The sequence below is a fragment of the Bison bison genome, unplaced genomic scaffold (genome assembly GCF_000754665.1).
Source record: "Bison bison bison isolate TAMUID 2011002044 unplaced genomic scaffold, Bison_UMD1.0 scf7180017864352, whole genome shotgun sequence".
NCBI classification, from domain to species: domain Eukaryota; kingdom Metazoa; phylum Chordata; class Mammalia; order Artiodactyla; family Bovidae; genus Bison; species Bison bison.
In genome coordinates, this window is record NW_011494924.1 from 2,268,808 (window position 1) to 2,282,878 (window position 14,071).

At 52.7% G+C, this 14,071-nt stretch overlaps 1 protein-coding gene across 1 annotated transcript in view; it reads left to right on the forward strand.

Annotated features, from left to right (window-relative positions):
• CEP250 (centrosomal protein 250kDa) overlaps window positions 1–8,109 on the forward strand; it is a 47,743-nt gene extending 39,634 nt beyond the window's left edge. The window contains exons 30-35 of the mRNA XM_010854905.1: window positions 1–779; window positions 4,092–4,205; window positions 4,396–4,551; window positions 4,995–5,096; window positions 6,115–6,177; window positions 7,503–8,109. Of these exons, the coding sequence (XP_010853207.1) occupies window positions 1–779; window positions 4,092–4,205; window positions 4,396–4,551; window positions 4,995–5,096; window positions 6,115–6,177; window positions 7,503–7,766 (1,478 nt within the window). The 3' untranslated portion in view covers window positions 7,767–8,109. The remainder of the gene's footprint in view (window positions 780–4,091; window positions 4,206–4,395; window positions 4,552–4,994; window positions 5,097–6,114; window positions 6,178–7,502) is intronic.
• Window positions 8,110–14,071: the final 5,962 nt, after the last annotated feature.

Genomic DNA, 14,071 nt, shown 5'->3' on the forward strand with positions numbered 1-14,071 from the left:
TACGGGCAGAGGGCCAGGCCTCCCAACGGCAGGAGGAGGCTGCCCGGGGCCAGGCTGAAGCTCTGCAGAAGGCCCTTGGCCAGGCTCAGGCCGCCCTGCAGGAGAAAGAGCAGCATCTTCATGGGCAGGCCGAACTGAGCCGCAACCTGGAGGCCAGCACGGCCACCTTGCAGGCCGCCCTGGACTCCTGCCAGGCCCAAGCCCGGCAGCTCGAGGAGACCCTGAGGAAGCGGGAAGGTGAGATCCAAGACGGGGACCTCCGGCACCAGGAGACCGTGCAGCAGCTCCAGCAGGCGCTTGCCCAGAGGGACAAGGAGCTGAGAGAGCTGAGGAGGCAGGGGCAGCTGCTAGAGAAGTCTCTGGCCCAAGAGAAGCAGGAGCGCAGGCACGAGAGAGAAGGGGAAGAGGTGAGGGGCCTTCGGGAGAGCCTCAGGGAGCTACAGCGGACCCTGGCTCAAAAGGAAGACGAGCTCCTGGAGCTGCGGGAGGCCCAGCAAAGGAAGAATCTGGAGGACGCACCCCACAGCCACAAAACCTCGCCCAGGGAGGAGCCGTCTCCCCGACTCGACTCCTCAGGGCCCAGGCTGCAGCGGGAGCTGGAGCGACTGCAGAGGGCCCTGAGGCAGACGGAGGCCAGGGAGATCGAGTGGAGGGAGAAGGCCCAGCACCTGGCGCTGTCCCTGGCCCAGAGCAAGGCCAGCGTGAGCAGTCTGCAGGAGGCGGCCCTGCTCCTACAGGCCTCCGTGCTGGAGCGGGACTCGGAGCAGCAGAGGCTGCAGGTGAGTCACGTCGTGGCGGGTAAGACTCCGGGGCCATCTGCACCTCAGGGTGTAAGTAAAGGTGAGGTCACGGACACCTCAACACAGTGGAATCCCAGTTAGTGTGCTAGTGTGGGGTGGGAGGGGCAAGGCGACACCCACAGACTCTGCCCTCCCAGAGTTAACGGTCTAGTGGAAGATCGATTATTGTGCCGTGCATGCAGCTCTCGGGGTTAGTGCTTAATTAGGATTAGTTTAGTGTGCTCTGAGCAAACTAGAGAGATGCCCCGCCTTTCCTGGGTCCCAAAAGGCTTCCTGGTAAAAGTGATGTTTGAGATTAGATCTGAAGGGACCTGTAAGGAAGTAGCCCAGCACAGGTAGGGGAGGGAGAGGAGAAAAGGAGGGGAGAGAGAACGTAGAATATCAGTCAGGGAGTTGAGGCTGCCTGGGACGTAGAGCAGGGGGCTGGCAAGAGCAGAGAGGATGGCAGGGGCCCATCGTTTAGGGCTTGTCAGCATGTTGAGGACCTGGATGACCAGTGGGAAGCGGATGGAGGGTTTGGGCCCAGGGAATGACAGAATCAGATATATAATAGTTCATAAAGATGGCTCAGGCTGCCCTGTGGAGCAGCTGGAGATCTGGGGAGACTGAGTAGGAGGCTGTAAGTGGGAGTCAGCGGGGAGGTGGTGACCTGAGATAGGAAGTGTGGATGGAGACACGAAGAAATGACAAAGTAAAGACAGGGCCCAGGTTTCTGCTCACTGAGATAGAGGAGGGTTTGGGGAACAAGAGGGAAATAGTGCGGTCAGTTTGGAAACGAGTGACGTACCTGTGGGACCTGCAAGGGGACAGGTCCAGTGGGCGGGTCTGTAAACTGAGCTGAAGGTAAAGGATGAGATTGAGGCCAGTGGTAGAGACTTGGGAGATATCAACAGTTAGAAAAAGTGGGCTCCTCTAGGCAGGATGTAGAACGGCAGAGGAAGTGACCTTAGAGTATGACCTTTATCCTCAGGTCAGGGCCATGTCTTAGTCATGTTTGCACTGAGCACAAGGTCTGCACACAGTGGGTCATCAGGAGAGCTGGGTTTACTGCTGGACGTAGAGAGGTATTATCTATTTTACCCAGAGGAGCCAAGCCCATTTTTCCTGATAAGTCGACTCTATATCCTGGTCCCTTGACTGGATGTGAGCACTGGAGAACCCCCTCCCCGACCTCAGACACACAGCCCTGCAGGGACTAGCCTTCCCGGAGCCCCCAAATCTCTGTTCTGGTTAAAATACAATATGCACACAAAGGGTTTCATTTATGAACTTTGGAGTCAAGTTCTTGGATTTGAAATACAGTTCTGCAGTTTAGTAGCTGTGTGACCTGGGGTAAGTGCTTTTTCTTCTCTGACTCGTTTTTCTCATTGATAAAATATGGAATGATAATATCAGCCCCATACAGCCATTTTGAGTCCAAAAAGCAATAATATAAATAAAGTGCCCAAGAAAGAAGCTTTCAGTAAGTGGGACTCCTCTCCTATTTCTAGGCCTATTCTTACCGGCACAGAAAAAAGTCAGATACATAGGTGGGCGGGAAGGCACTTTCTATACTTGGGAATTACTGAGCCGTGTTTACTCAGTAATGGAGTTCAGGTTGGTACCCCCATTCCCAAAATACTCAGGGACATTTTTCAGAAGGAGCCCGCTTCATAGTAGCGTCACAGTATTTATTTGGCTGGGCCAGGCCTTAGTTGTGGCGTGTGGGATTAAGCCTGAGTCCCCTGCCTTGGGAGCGAGGAGTCTTAGCCACTGGACCACCAGGGAAGTCCCAGTAGCATTATTATTTAAAATTGAGGTATAGTTGATTTACAATGTTTCAGGTACATAGCAGAGTGTGTGTGTGTGTATATATGTATATATATATATTAATATATATATATAACTGAATATACCTATATTCTTTTCCAGATTCTTTTCCCTTGTATTAATAGGTAATTATAAGATAGTGAATATAGTTCCCTGTGTAATACAAGCAAATCCTTGTTTATCTATTTTATATATAATAGTGTAGTGTATATCTGTTAATCCCAAATTCCTAATTTATCCCTCTTCCCCCTTTCCTCTTTGGTAACCGTAAGTTTGCTTTCTGTATCTGCGAGTCTGCTTCTGTTTTGTAAATAAATTCATTTGTATCATTTTTTTAGATTCTAAGTATAAGTGATATATTTGTTTTTACCTGTCTGACTTGCTTTACTTACTAAGGCTGTCCATGTTGCTGCAGATGACATTGTTTCATTCTTTTTATGGCTGAGTAACACTCCATTATATATATTTACCACATCTTCTTTATCCATTCAAAAACATTCCATTGTATATAGTTACCATCTCTTCTTTATCCATTCATCTGTCGATGGACATTTATACAGTAGCATCAGTTTTTATTTTAAGCATTTTACATGCCAGGCACTGTTCTCTCACTTTCTTTTTCTACAACAACCCTGAGACGCAGGAACAGTTAATATCTTCATTTTATAGTTGAGGAATAACCCATAAAAGAGGTTAAGTAACCTGTCGGTGATCATCCAGCTCATGATGGGCAGAACTTGGATTAGACCTAAGCAGGCTGACTTTCAAGCATGGCCTCGTACTCCTGAGTTTCTCCTCCCTCCCAGACGGCCACCACGCACAAGTAGACTATCTGCTTCTCTTCTCTGTCTCCCCTCTTGACCTTCGCTATTTATGAACCCTCAAGCGTCTAGAAAATAATCTAAACACTAGTCTTCCCATTTATCCAAAAAGGTTTAACCCCAGAGGCTTGATCTACGCTTTGTATTTTACAAAGGTGGTTGGGGTCTGGAGAGAGCTCCTATCTTGACCCAAGTCACATAGCCAGTAAGCCATGACACAGTTCCCACCTCTGCATGATTCCTAGTGCTCTCAGTTGTCACTTAGCTTAGGCAAGATCTAAAATGAGACAGGTCCAGGCAGTTCCCTGGTGGTTTAGTGCTTGGGATTTCACTGCCATGGCCCTGGTTCAACCCCTGGTTGGGGAACTGAGATCCTGCAAGCCATGCAACATGGCCAAAAAATAAAAATAAATAAACTGAGACAGATTTTAGTCCTAGACCACCGTGTATCCTTGGGAAGATCCTCCTCTGTTCCTTTGTTTTATCCGTCTGTAAAATGAAGGTTCTGCACTAGAATAGCTGAGAGGTGCCAAGAAAAATAAGACTATAAACCTGATGAGATTGTTGACGATGGAGGGTGGAGTGGACATGCGGATGTTCCTCTCACTTTCTGAATGTGCGGTCACCATGATGTGACTTGCTCTGCACCTTGATGTCCCAGGACGAACTAGAGCTCACCAGACAAGCTCTGGAGAAGGAGCGACTCCACAGCCTGGGCCTGACCAGCCAAGCAGAACAGGGGCCTGGAGGAGAGCCCGGCATCCGGCTGGGAGAGGTGAGCTGGGGGCCTGGAGAACAGATGGCCCGGGAGGGAGTGCCTGTCCAGGGGCTTGTCCCCTTCCCCTGAGAGTTGGGTCCCTGAATCGCACACCTGCCTGGTTCATCCTTTGCCCTCTGTCTAGCTCCCCCGCCTTCCCCTGTCTCAGGGGCTGCCCTGGTGAGCTTGACAGGTCTCTTTCCTTCAGGTCTCAGAGGTGAAGATGGAGCCGAGTCCTGAGGCAGAGGAGAAGCAGCGCTGGGAGCAGAGGCTTGAACACCTGCAGCGAGCGGTGGCGCAGCTGGAGGTTGACCGGAGCCGGCTGCAGCACCACAACGCCCAGCTGCGGACCACCCTGGAGCAGGTGGGTGACTCCAGTCCTTGGCTCCTGCTCCCAGTCTGAAGAAAGGTGCACATCCCCACTTCTGCAGCCCCCGGAGCGGGGGGTTTGGAAACGATAGCCCAGGACCAGATTTGGCCTGCTCTCCATTTCTGAAAATAAAGTTAAGTGGGGATGCACCAGTATTTGTGAAAAAGATTGAATGGCCCACAGTGCCTCAAGTTCTACAGAAGACTTGCTGGCCCTGCTTGGAAGCCCAGGAGGCTGGCCCCACGTCCTCTGTTGCAGCAGCACTGTGCACTCAGGGCTGTCCCAGCACAGACTCTCCTCCACGCAGTTCAGCTTCTCACGCCCCCTTATGTTCACACCACACCCCTCACACCAGCCTGCTCCCCAAAAAGGCAGCTCAGCTGCAGCCCAGAGCCAAGCCCAAGCCCTGGGCTCTCACTCATACCCAGCCTCTGCAGGTGGAGCGAGAGCGGAGGAAACTGAAGAGGGAGTCCACGCGCGCTTCGAGGGCAGGGGTCCTAGAGAGCAGTGGAGCCACAACACCGTCCCCTACACCCCAGGTTTGTCCATTTTCATTGACTGCAGCTTCCGGAGAGCCCAAGCCCGGCCACCAGAAACAGTCCTCTGCAATGTGTATCCAAGGCAAGAAGCCGATTCAGCCAGTCCAGAGGGCCCGTCCTGACCAGGCTCTGCCCCGCCTAGCACTGTCTCTGACCCAGGAAAGAGGCCCAACGTCAGTGACTGGGCCTTGAATCAAGGCTGGCAGCCCTGCCTTCTGAGCAGCCTTTGCTGATGTTCAGTCCATCTGCCCCAAGACCAGTGCTTCAGGCTCCTGGGAGCAGAGCTCATGGGTTTCTGGTCTCTCCCAGTGTGTGGTGCTTGCCACACCCCGATGTACCTAGGGGCTCAATAGCAGCTTCGTGGACCTCTTAGACTTCCTTGCCCTTTGCAATACTGAATTAACAAGATATGGGTCCAAGGTGTTTCCTGGTGGTCGTTTGGTCACTAAGTCGCGTCTGACTCTTTGCAAGCCCAAGGACTGCAGCACGCCAGGCTTCCCCACTGAGTCAGTGATGCCATCCAACCATCTCATCTTCGGTTACCCTCTTCTCCTCCTGCCCTCAATCTTTTCTGTGGCCAGAAGGATTTAGGGGAAGACACCGCAAACCACTCTTTTGACTGAGTTATGCCCATCAGTCGACAGTCCTGGAGCCTGGCAGGCAGGGACTGTCCCTAGTGGCTGAGCACGTCCCAGCCCTCCATCCCCCTTCCTTTAAAGAGAGCTTCCCAAGGGCAGGGCCCTTGTCCCACTTCCCCTCTGCATCCTTCACGCGCTGCCCGGGACTAGCACGAGGCAGATATGCGGTGTACTTTAAATGAGGTGCCTCAAAGAAGCCAATCCCATCCAAACCTCTGGGACATTTGGCATCAAGTCTCCATGGGCGTTGCCCATTGGTTTGGTTTAGACCCTCTGAGGCCTCTCCTGCCCCCAGGCCCTGGTGCCCCAGGATTGTGGGAGGCCTGCACAAACCCCGGATGGAAGGCCTGTTCCCCTGGAACAATATTTGTCTCCCCCAGGATGGAAGAGGAGGACAGAAAGTCTCCTCGGATTCCACGCACATGGCTGAGCTGCAGAAAGAGGTACGTTCCAGAAGGTTCCATCTTCTAAGGCTCTTTCCCTCCCTGGTACTCGGACAGCAAGGCTTTGGTGTCTGCTATGTGCTTGGTCCCTCGTGCGTGTCCAGCAGGGAGGGGGAAGATAGTTCGTGCCTCAAAGAACTGCAGACCCCATGGGAGGCAAGCAGAGCCATCCCAGCTCTACCTACTACACTGAGTGCACTTAACCTCTCCTATGCTTAGGGTGGGAGCGGGGAAGAAAGTATGCTCCAGGCCCCAGACCACCTACTGAGAAAGGGAAGGGAAGAAGGCTGAGGAGCAGGCAGAGGATTCTCACAGGACAGCCTGAACCAAGCAGAAGCACCCGGGCCTCCTCCGCCCTCACATGCACGCTTGCAGGCAGGACTGTCATCAGCACACCAGGCAGAGCAGCCTGGCACAGGCGCCAGGATCCATACCCCAGAGCTCAGGTCAAGCTCCAGGAACCTGTTTCAAGTGCCTTCTTGCCTCTGAGGTCTCACCTGAAGATTCACCCTGTCTTGCAAGGCCCAGGAGTAATTAAAACTATGAAGTTCTGATTTCAGAACCTGTGCCAGAAATCAGTAGTCACTACTGGAAGGCCCTGACTATACTTCAAGCTCTCACTTTGAATTCTGTTAGACTCATATAAAGTGATCGCTGAGACAGGCCCAGACTAGGATGAGGCAGGGCAGGCCTCCCTTTGGACCTGGAGCACCTCCTGAAGTTTTGCACTCGACGAGGAGCCTCTCTTGCCCCACCCTCATCCTGAGTGTGCCCTGAGCTCCCAATAACTCCACCTCGGTGTACCCATCTGAGAAATGGATCAGTCAGTGATTCTCAACCCTTATACACATTAGAATCATCTGGGGAGCTTTGAAAAAAATTACTGATGCTCAGGCCTCATCTTGTCTAGTTAAGTCAGAATGTTTCTTAAAATCTCCCAAAGGGGCATGATGGAGCTTTCTATAGCAATTAAACCGTTCTGTATCTTGATTGAGATAGTAGTTATACATGAATATGTATGTTAGGAAATATGTTAAAATGTACTTAAAATCTGGGCATTTTATTACATGTAAACACATGAATAGTTTTGTTTTTTTACAAGCTCCCTCTTTGAGCCTCCTGTGCAGCCAGGATTGACAATCACTGGATTCTCTGATTCCCAACAGCCCTTGCCCTATATACTGTAAAGCCTAATCCTGAGATTCATGGGTGTGGAGTTGATTCAAAGGCTGGTCTGACAAGAGCCACAGGAGCCAAGCAAGGAGGGGGTGGGCAGCTTCAGGGTCCTCCATGGCTCTTGCCCTCTTGGTTTTCCTGCCCCCCAGGTGGCCCTCCTGCGAGCCCAGCTGGCCTTGGAGCGGAAGCAGAAGCAGGACTACATCGCCCGCTCGGTGCAGACGAGCCGTGAGCTGGCGGGCCTGCACCACAGCCTCTCTCACTCCCTCCTGGCCGTGGCCCAGGCCCCCGAGGCCACCGTCCTGGAGGCCGAGACCCGCAAGCTGGATGAGTCCCTGACTCAAAGCCTGACATCGCCCGGGCCCATCCTGCTGTGCCCCAGCCCCAGCCCTGCTCAAGGCGCCTCCAGGTAGCAGCCACAGCCTGGGAGCACGCAGACAGACAAGACGGCGGTAGAGTGGGTTGTGGCTGCTCCACACAGTTGCAGTTGGCCAGAACAAGTTCTGGCTCTGTGACCCAACCTGGGACCCCCAGGTCGGCGGACATTCCCAGGAAGAGGGGAGGAAACCCACAAGGCTGGAGGCAGGCCCCGACTCACAGGGGAATGAAGACACAACACTTGTTGCCAACCTGCAGTCACCCCGAGAATGCCTTGCCCTGGCCAAGTGGGTATCTGCAGCCTCTCTCGAGAACTCATTATCCAGTCCCTCACCCTCTGTCACCTCCCCCTTCAGTAATAAACCCTGGGTCTTGGCATTTGTTCTCTACTGCTGTCTTTACAGTATAGCTGGGAAACAGCAGTACATCAAGAGCATCTGTTAAGGAAGGCTTACTAAAGATTCCTGTCAGGCGGCATGAATTTGTCATCTGCCTGCATTCTGACAGAGACGAGCTGCAGAAGGCTCACAAGACAGAGCCCCTGTCCACAGGAAGCTTGAGCCCTGTTGACAGGACCAGGCAGACGCCCATCCCTGAGTCAGAGTCAGTTCTGTGTGCTGCCTAGAAGTGCTGTAGAAATGCCCGGGCCTGAGGCAGGAAGGTATGAACTGGCCCTCGAAGGCTGGAGAGGACTTGGGTGGGTGGCCAAGCATTCTGGTGAGAAGACTGGTCTGCCCTGTGGGATGGGCAGCGAGGGAGATGAGGGAGGGCCTTGGGGATCTAGATTTGAACTCATGGGTAATGAGGAACCGTCACATGTTCTTGACTTAAAACTTGGTCTGGGCTTCAGAAACACTGAATGGGCTTTTGGCTAAAGTCAGTCGTCATGTTCAGAAGTTCTATCTGGCCTCATCCCCTTCTGTGCTGGGTGAGTGTCCTGAGGGTGTCCCTTTCAGGGCATATCAGATGCAACCGACTCTGGTCCTCTGTAGTCCAGCCATGGGTCAAACCAGGAAGGAGGATGGACAATGGCAGGACTCATCACTTGTGGCCTGACCTTGGTGGAGGCAGTGCGTAGGCTTAAGGCCTAGTATTGGCAGCTTCATCACAGCCTAAGAGAACAGTCTTCTTCAGAGAAGCAGGCATGACCTTCCTCTGGCTCTCCAACCATAATCGGGTTCCTCTTACCTAAGCCTGGGAATGGAGCTAAGGCCGGCTAAGAGTGGGGAGGTTTGCGATCGGCACCACAGTACCCCAGACCTGTTTACCCCAAGGCTCAGGCCCCATTACATCCCATCGCACCACACAGCGTGGGAAGGAGGGTGTTTGCCACTGCTGGAGCTTGGTTTCAAAGCCCATGCATGGGACTCAACACGGATGCTCAGTAAAAAGTTACAGTTTAACCACCCCCTCCCCCCCACAGAGCTAAATCTGGAGCCCCCAAGATGCCGGCTGGTCCCCACCTCTAGTCAGATTCCCCGTGGCTCAGGATCCTTACCTGGCCTTTTCTACTCTAGTTCTCAGGGACAAGCTTGATCTCTCTAGGGTCCTTAACTTTGTTTGGTCCCCAACTCTGGTTCTCTAGCTTAGAGGCTCACAGAGGGACCCTGTTGTCTGCCTTGGAGTTTCTTCTCAGTTCCATTATCTATAGGTCGTAAGCTGAGGCCTTAAGCCCCATACACCTTCTGGGACCAGGAAGAGAGTTTCCAGCACATGAAAGGCATTTTGGAGGCAGCCAAGCTAAGTCTTCATCCAGTAAATAGTTAATCTATACCTGCTTCTGCCTCCCCATCCAATCCTCAATAGCCCCTCACCCCACTCTGGATGTCAGGCCTGGGGCTCCCCTCTCCAGCAGATATTCCATCAGGCTTAGTCCTCTGTTCAATTATTAACTGTCGTCTTGCTTTCACCTTCTTAGCTTGTATATGCTTTTCTGCTCCAACTTCCTAGAACACATTTTTCTTTTTAATATCTATTTATTTGACTGTGTTGGGTCTTAGTTGCAACACATGGGATTTTCCTCTCTAGTTGTAGCTCCAGAGCTCAAGTTCGGTAGTTGTAGAGTATGGGCTTAGTTGCCAAAGGGCATGTGGGATCTTGATTCCCCAACCAGAGATCAAACCTGCATCCCCTGCTCTGGAAGGTGGCTTCTTTACCACTGGAACACTGGGGAAGTCCCTATAATACACTTTGTTTAGCCAACAGTAGGGTCATCTGTTTGGATAGTCCTACCAGTCATGGAGCCAATTGCTCTTCCCATCTGCTCCAAACCCAGAGATCCGATCTGGAGAAGCATGGAGGAAAGCGTATGGGTCTTCGGGGCAGCACCCCACCTGCTCCAGGGCATCAGGCCAGAGGTCCCTTTTCCTTCTTGTCACATGCAACAGGTCCTAACAAGTGCAGTGAATCTGGCGGATGGGAATTCACTGTCTCATCTTCCAGCCGGTTCTCAAGGGTGCACTTGAGGACGGTGTGATTGATCTCCAGAACCTAGGGGAATGGAGATCAGAGCTGAGCATGTGGGTCTTCTCCATCCACAAATCCCCACCCTCCATCCTGCCTTCTCCTTTTCTGCGTTGATAGCAGCTGCTCGAGGCCCCAGAATCCTAAGAGCAGAGGACGTGAGAACTGAGTCGGAGTCTGGGCAATGTTCTTGTTTGCAGGGTGCGCTGGGTCTGGTGAGGGCTGCACCCTGTTCTCTTGCGCTTCATGCTTTGCATGTAAGAGCAACAGTTACCACATAGCAACCTAATTAACTTTGCTCATCTGCTTCCCCATGTGGGACTAGCAGCAACTTAAAGGCTGAAAAAGCTGCCTGGCATGAAGTAGAGAAGGGAAAGCTGGTAGTATACACTGACGGTGAAGATGGTGGGGAGAGTCTGATCAGACTGCAGAGTGAGGACAAGATCAACACTTACACCTAAAGGCTGAGGGCTGTCTGCTCCAACTCTGTGTCTCCAGCTGAGGAAAGGAGCCCTTTCATCTTGGCTCATGCCCTCTGCAGCCCACACTAGCTCCGGAGGCTTTGACTCTAGGAGGACATGGGCATTCCTCTAGGTGGAGGGCATTCTCCGGTGGGGTATGTGCAGGGAGATTCCATTGCCCACGCTGTTCTCAGAGCCTAGACATGCAGCCTGGTTCATTCTGCAGAGATAGGAAAGGATAATGTCAGGGAGGTGCTGGGGCTCAGCCTCACACTACTTACCACCCTCCCACCTGCTCTCCCAGAGTGCAATGCAGTGCTCATCAATGGTAATCCCGAATTCCCCACCGTGGAGCCCAGGACAGGCATGAACAGGACTCGGTATGGCCGTGACCCGTGTACCAGCTGGAATAGCTCCTCCTCGGCCGGCTGGACCTGGGTTAGGTTTCCCAGCATTTATACCCATGGAGAAGACACAGACCACTCACCACTTCACCCCTGTGTGCCAGCATAGAGGTGGAGGTGGGTCTGTGGGGTCACAAAGAGTCGGACGTGACTGAGCATCTAAGGGTTTTTTACTCTCATCTCAGCTCACGGAACCAGACCCTGGGGCAGCTAGTTGGTTTAGTTGTTTAATCTTAGGACACGTGAGGCCTTTAGCTGTTCCCCCCAACACCTCACCTCCTACTTCCTGTCCCACTGACCACCTACTCACTCCCACGGCTGAGGAAGGGACTACTTGAGCAATATGGAAATGCTGAGTCCTGCAGAGCCTGGGGGATGGTGAGCAGAGGCGGGGAGGAGGAAGGAGCAGGGGCCATCAGGGTTCTCTGAGCCATGAGATCCCTCCCCCAACCCCTTGATGCTGGGGTGCAGCTTAGCTCTGCTCAGGAAGCTGAGAAAGCAGGCAAGGAGAAGGAAAGACAAGAACAAGGGGTCTCAAGGCCCTGACCCCCTGCAGTTTACTTTCTATGCTCCTGGGACCAGAGGGGTTTGCCTAGACCCTGACGGAGGTGAAGGCGAGGAGTGAGGCTTCTCCAGATAAAAAAGGACTGTGTTCTCTGGCCCCGCTGAGAGTCTTGCCTGACACACTGGCAGCCCAGTATGGAGTGGACATTATGACATCTTTTTTCCTTTTTTTTTTTTTTTGGCCCCAAGGCATGTGGGGTCCTAGCTTCCCAACCAGGGATCAAACCCACACCTCTGCATTGAGGGTTTGAACCCACAGCCCCTGCACTGGAAAGCGAAGTCTTAACCACTGGACCCCCAGGGAAGCCCTAGGACCTCTTTCTTCTTAGTCCTTTGTCACTAACGTCCCCAGCTCTTTATATGCCTTCGTAGCACCTGAAGCTTGGCACAGGTGGAAGGACTTGGAAGCAAAGAGTTGACCCCCTTGAATGGATCAATGGTCAGAGGAGAGATATGAGGGAAGGCAGTCATGTTTCCATCTGAGTTCGGGCACTCTCTATTCCCAGCTAGTGGTCATCTGTGTGGAGGCAGGAGAGGGTAAGAATGTGTATTTAAATTTAGCTCTTCCTTAGTTATTTACTGCTACTAGTTGGGGTGCAGGAGTCAGGGGAAGCTCTTATTCAGGGCTTGATAACCCGTACATTGTTCCTGCACCCCCTGTCTTGGTTCCCTGTCATTCCCTCTCCTGTTCTTCATATTCCAATCCTACCAAGAGTCTGAGGCTGGTTGCTGGCTAAGAGTTGTCTCATACACGAGCTGGTGGAATCTCTCGCCTTCTGCCATTGCAAGGTGCTTTGCAAGCCATGCAGGAGTCTTTGGCTCTAGCTCTCCTCCCTGTATACGGGGCCACCTCTTCAGCTAGTCCGCCCAAGCCCAAACGGGAAAATCCAATGGATGACATCAAATGGGCTGCTGGCTTCCCCCCTGCTCCTAATCCAACTTTTCACTCATTTGACAAATACTCATCAAACCTGTGTGTCACAGAACTTCACAACACATACTGAAAGGAGGAGCTCATCTCCAGGGCCTGGTGGCAGAGAAACTCAGCATGACCTGGGTGCCAGGAGGAGACTCACTGGCCAGGAAGACCATCACAGAACATGTTGGAGGAAGAGCGGGCTTCAGGGCCCTTTCAAAGTGTTTGCCAAGCCAGTTGGGTACACTGGGTATGTGGCGTCAAGGGCTACATCTGTGGGTCCTGGGACCAATGGCCACTCTGGGAGTTGTACCAGCTAGCCCGTCAGGTGAGACTTTTCCAACCAAAGAGCAGAAGCACCAGGCACAGGTGAGCCATCAAGGCAGCACACCAACCTAGAGCCAATCATGAAGGCTTCATTCCTATTCATGGGACAACTCACAGGCCAAGAGGCAGGCTGACTCAGACAGCAGGCACTGGAAAAGGAGGAAGCTGTGGCCACAGACTCCAGCAGTATCCACGGCCCCATGGCCTCCATCATTTCCTCAACCCTGTTCACCACACCTCCTTATAACACATCTCTCACCACCCCAGCCACCTGCTGAGCCCTGCAGGGTGCTCTGCTGGAGGCTGAGAGGAGGGAGGGGAGAGGTGCTTTTGGTGTATCCTGTGACCTCCCCAGAGGAAAAGGGGTTGATGCCCAGTGGGATCCTTCATGCTAGCCCAGTAGTATCAGGGACCCCACCGCACAGGTCACACTGTGAGCTTTTGCATATAGGCTTTGTGGGTAAGACTGCCTTCACCTTGGCATTCAGCCCAGGGTCCAGCTGACAAGGGAGGGCATGGAAATCAAGTACAATGGGCACAGGAATGAAAAAGGCAAGAAAGGCCTGTGTGGTGCCTCTCTGAGGAGGTGCTGCTGCTAAGTCGCTTCAGTCATGTGGGACTGTGTGACCCCATAGACGGCAGCCCACCAGGCTCCCCTGTCCCTGGGATTTTCCAGGCAAGAACACTGGAGTGGGTTGCCATTTCCTTCTCCAATGCATGAAAGTGAAAAGTGGAAGTGAAGTCACTCAGTCATGTCCAACCCTCAGCGACCCCATGGACTGCAGCCTTTCAGGCTCCTCCGTCCATGGGATTTTCCAGGCAAGAGTACTGGAGTGGGGTGCCATTGCCTTCTCCGTGAGGGGGTGCTGGCTACTCCCAAAACGAACTTGTCAAGTATGAGGCAGAGAGGGGAAAGGAGGGCCTTTGTTCCCTCTTGAGCAAAGAACCTACAAGAAAATATAATGTGGTTAAAGTAAATTTCTATCCAACCAAACTTTGGGGGTGGGGGTAGTTTTTCTGTTTGCTTTCGCTTTTTTGTCACGAGCTTTGTGGAATCGGGCTTCCCTGGTGGCTCAGAGGTTAAAGCGTCTGCCTGGAATTCAGGAGACTCGGGTTCGATCCCTGGGTTGGGAAGATCCCCCGGAGAAGGAAATGGCAACTCACTCCAGTACTCTTGCCTGGAGAATCCCATGGAGGGAGAGCCC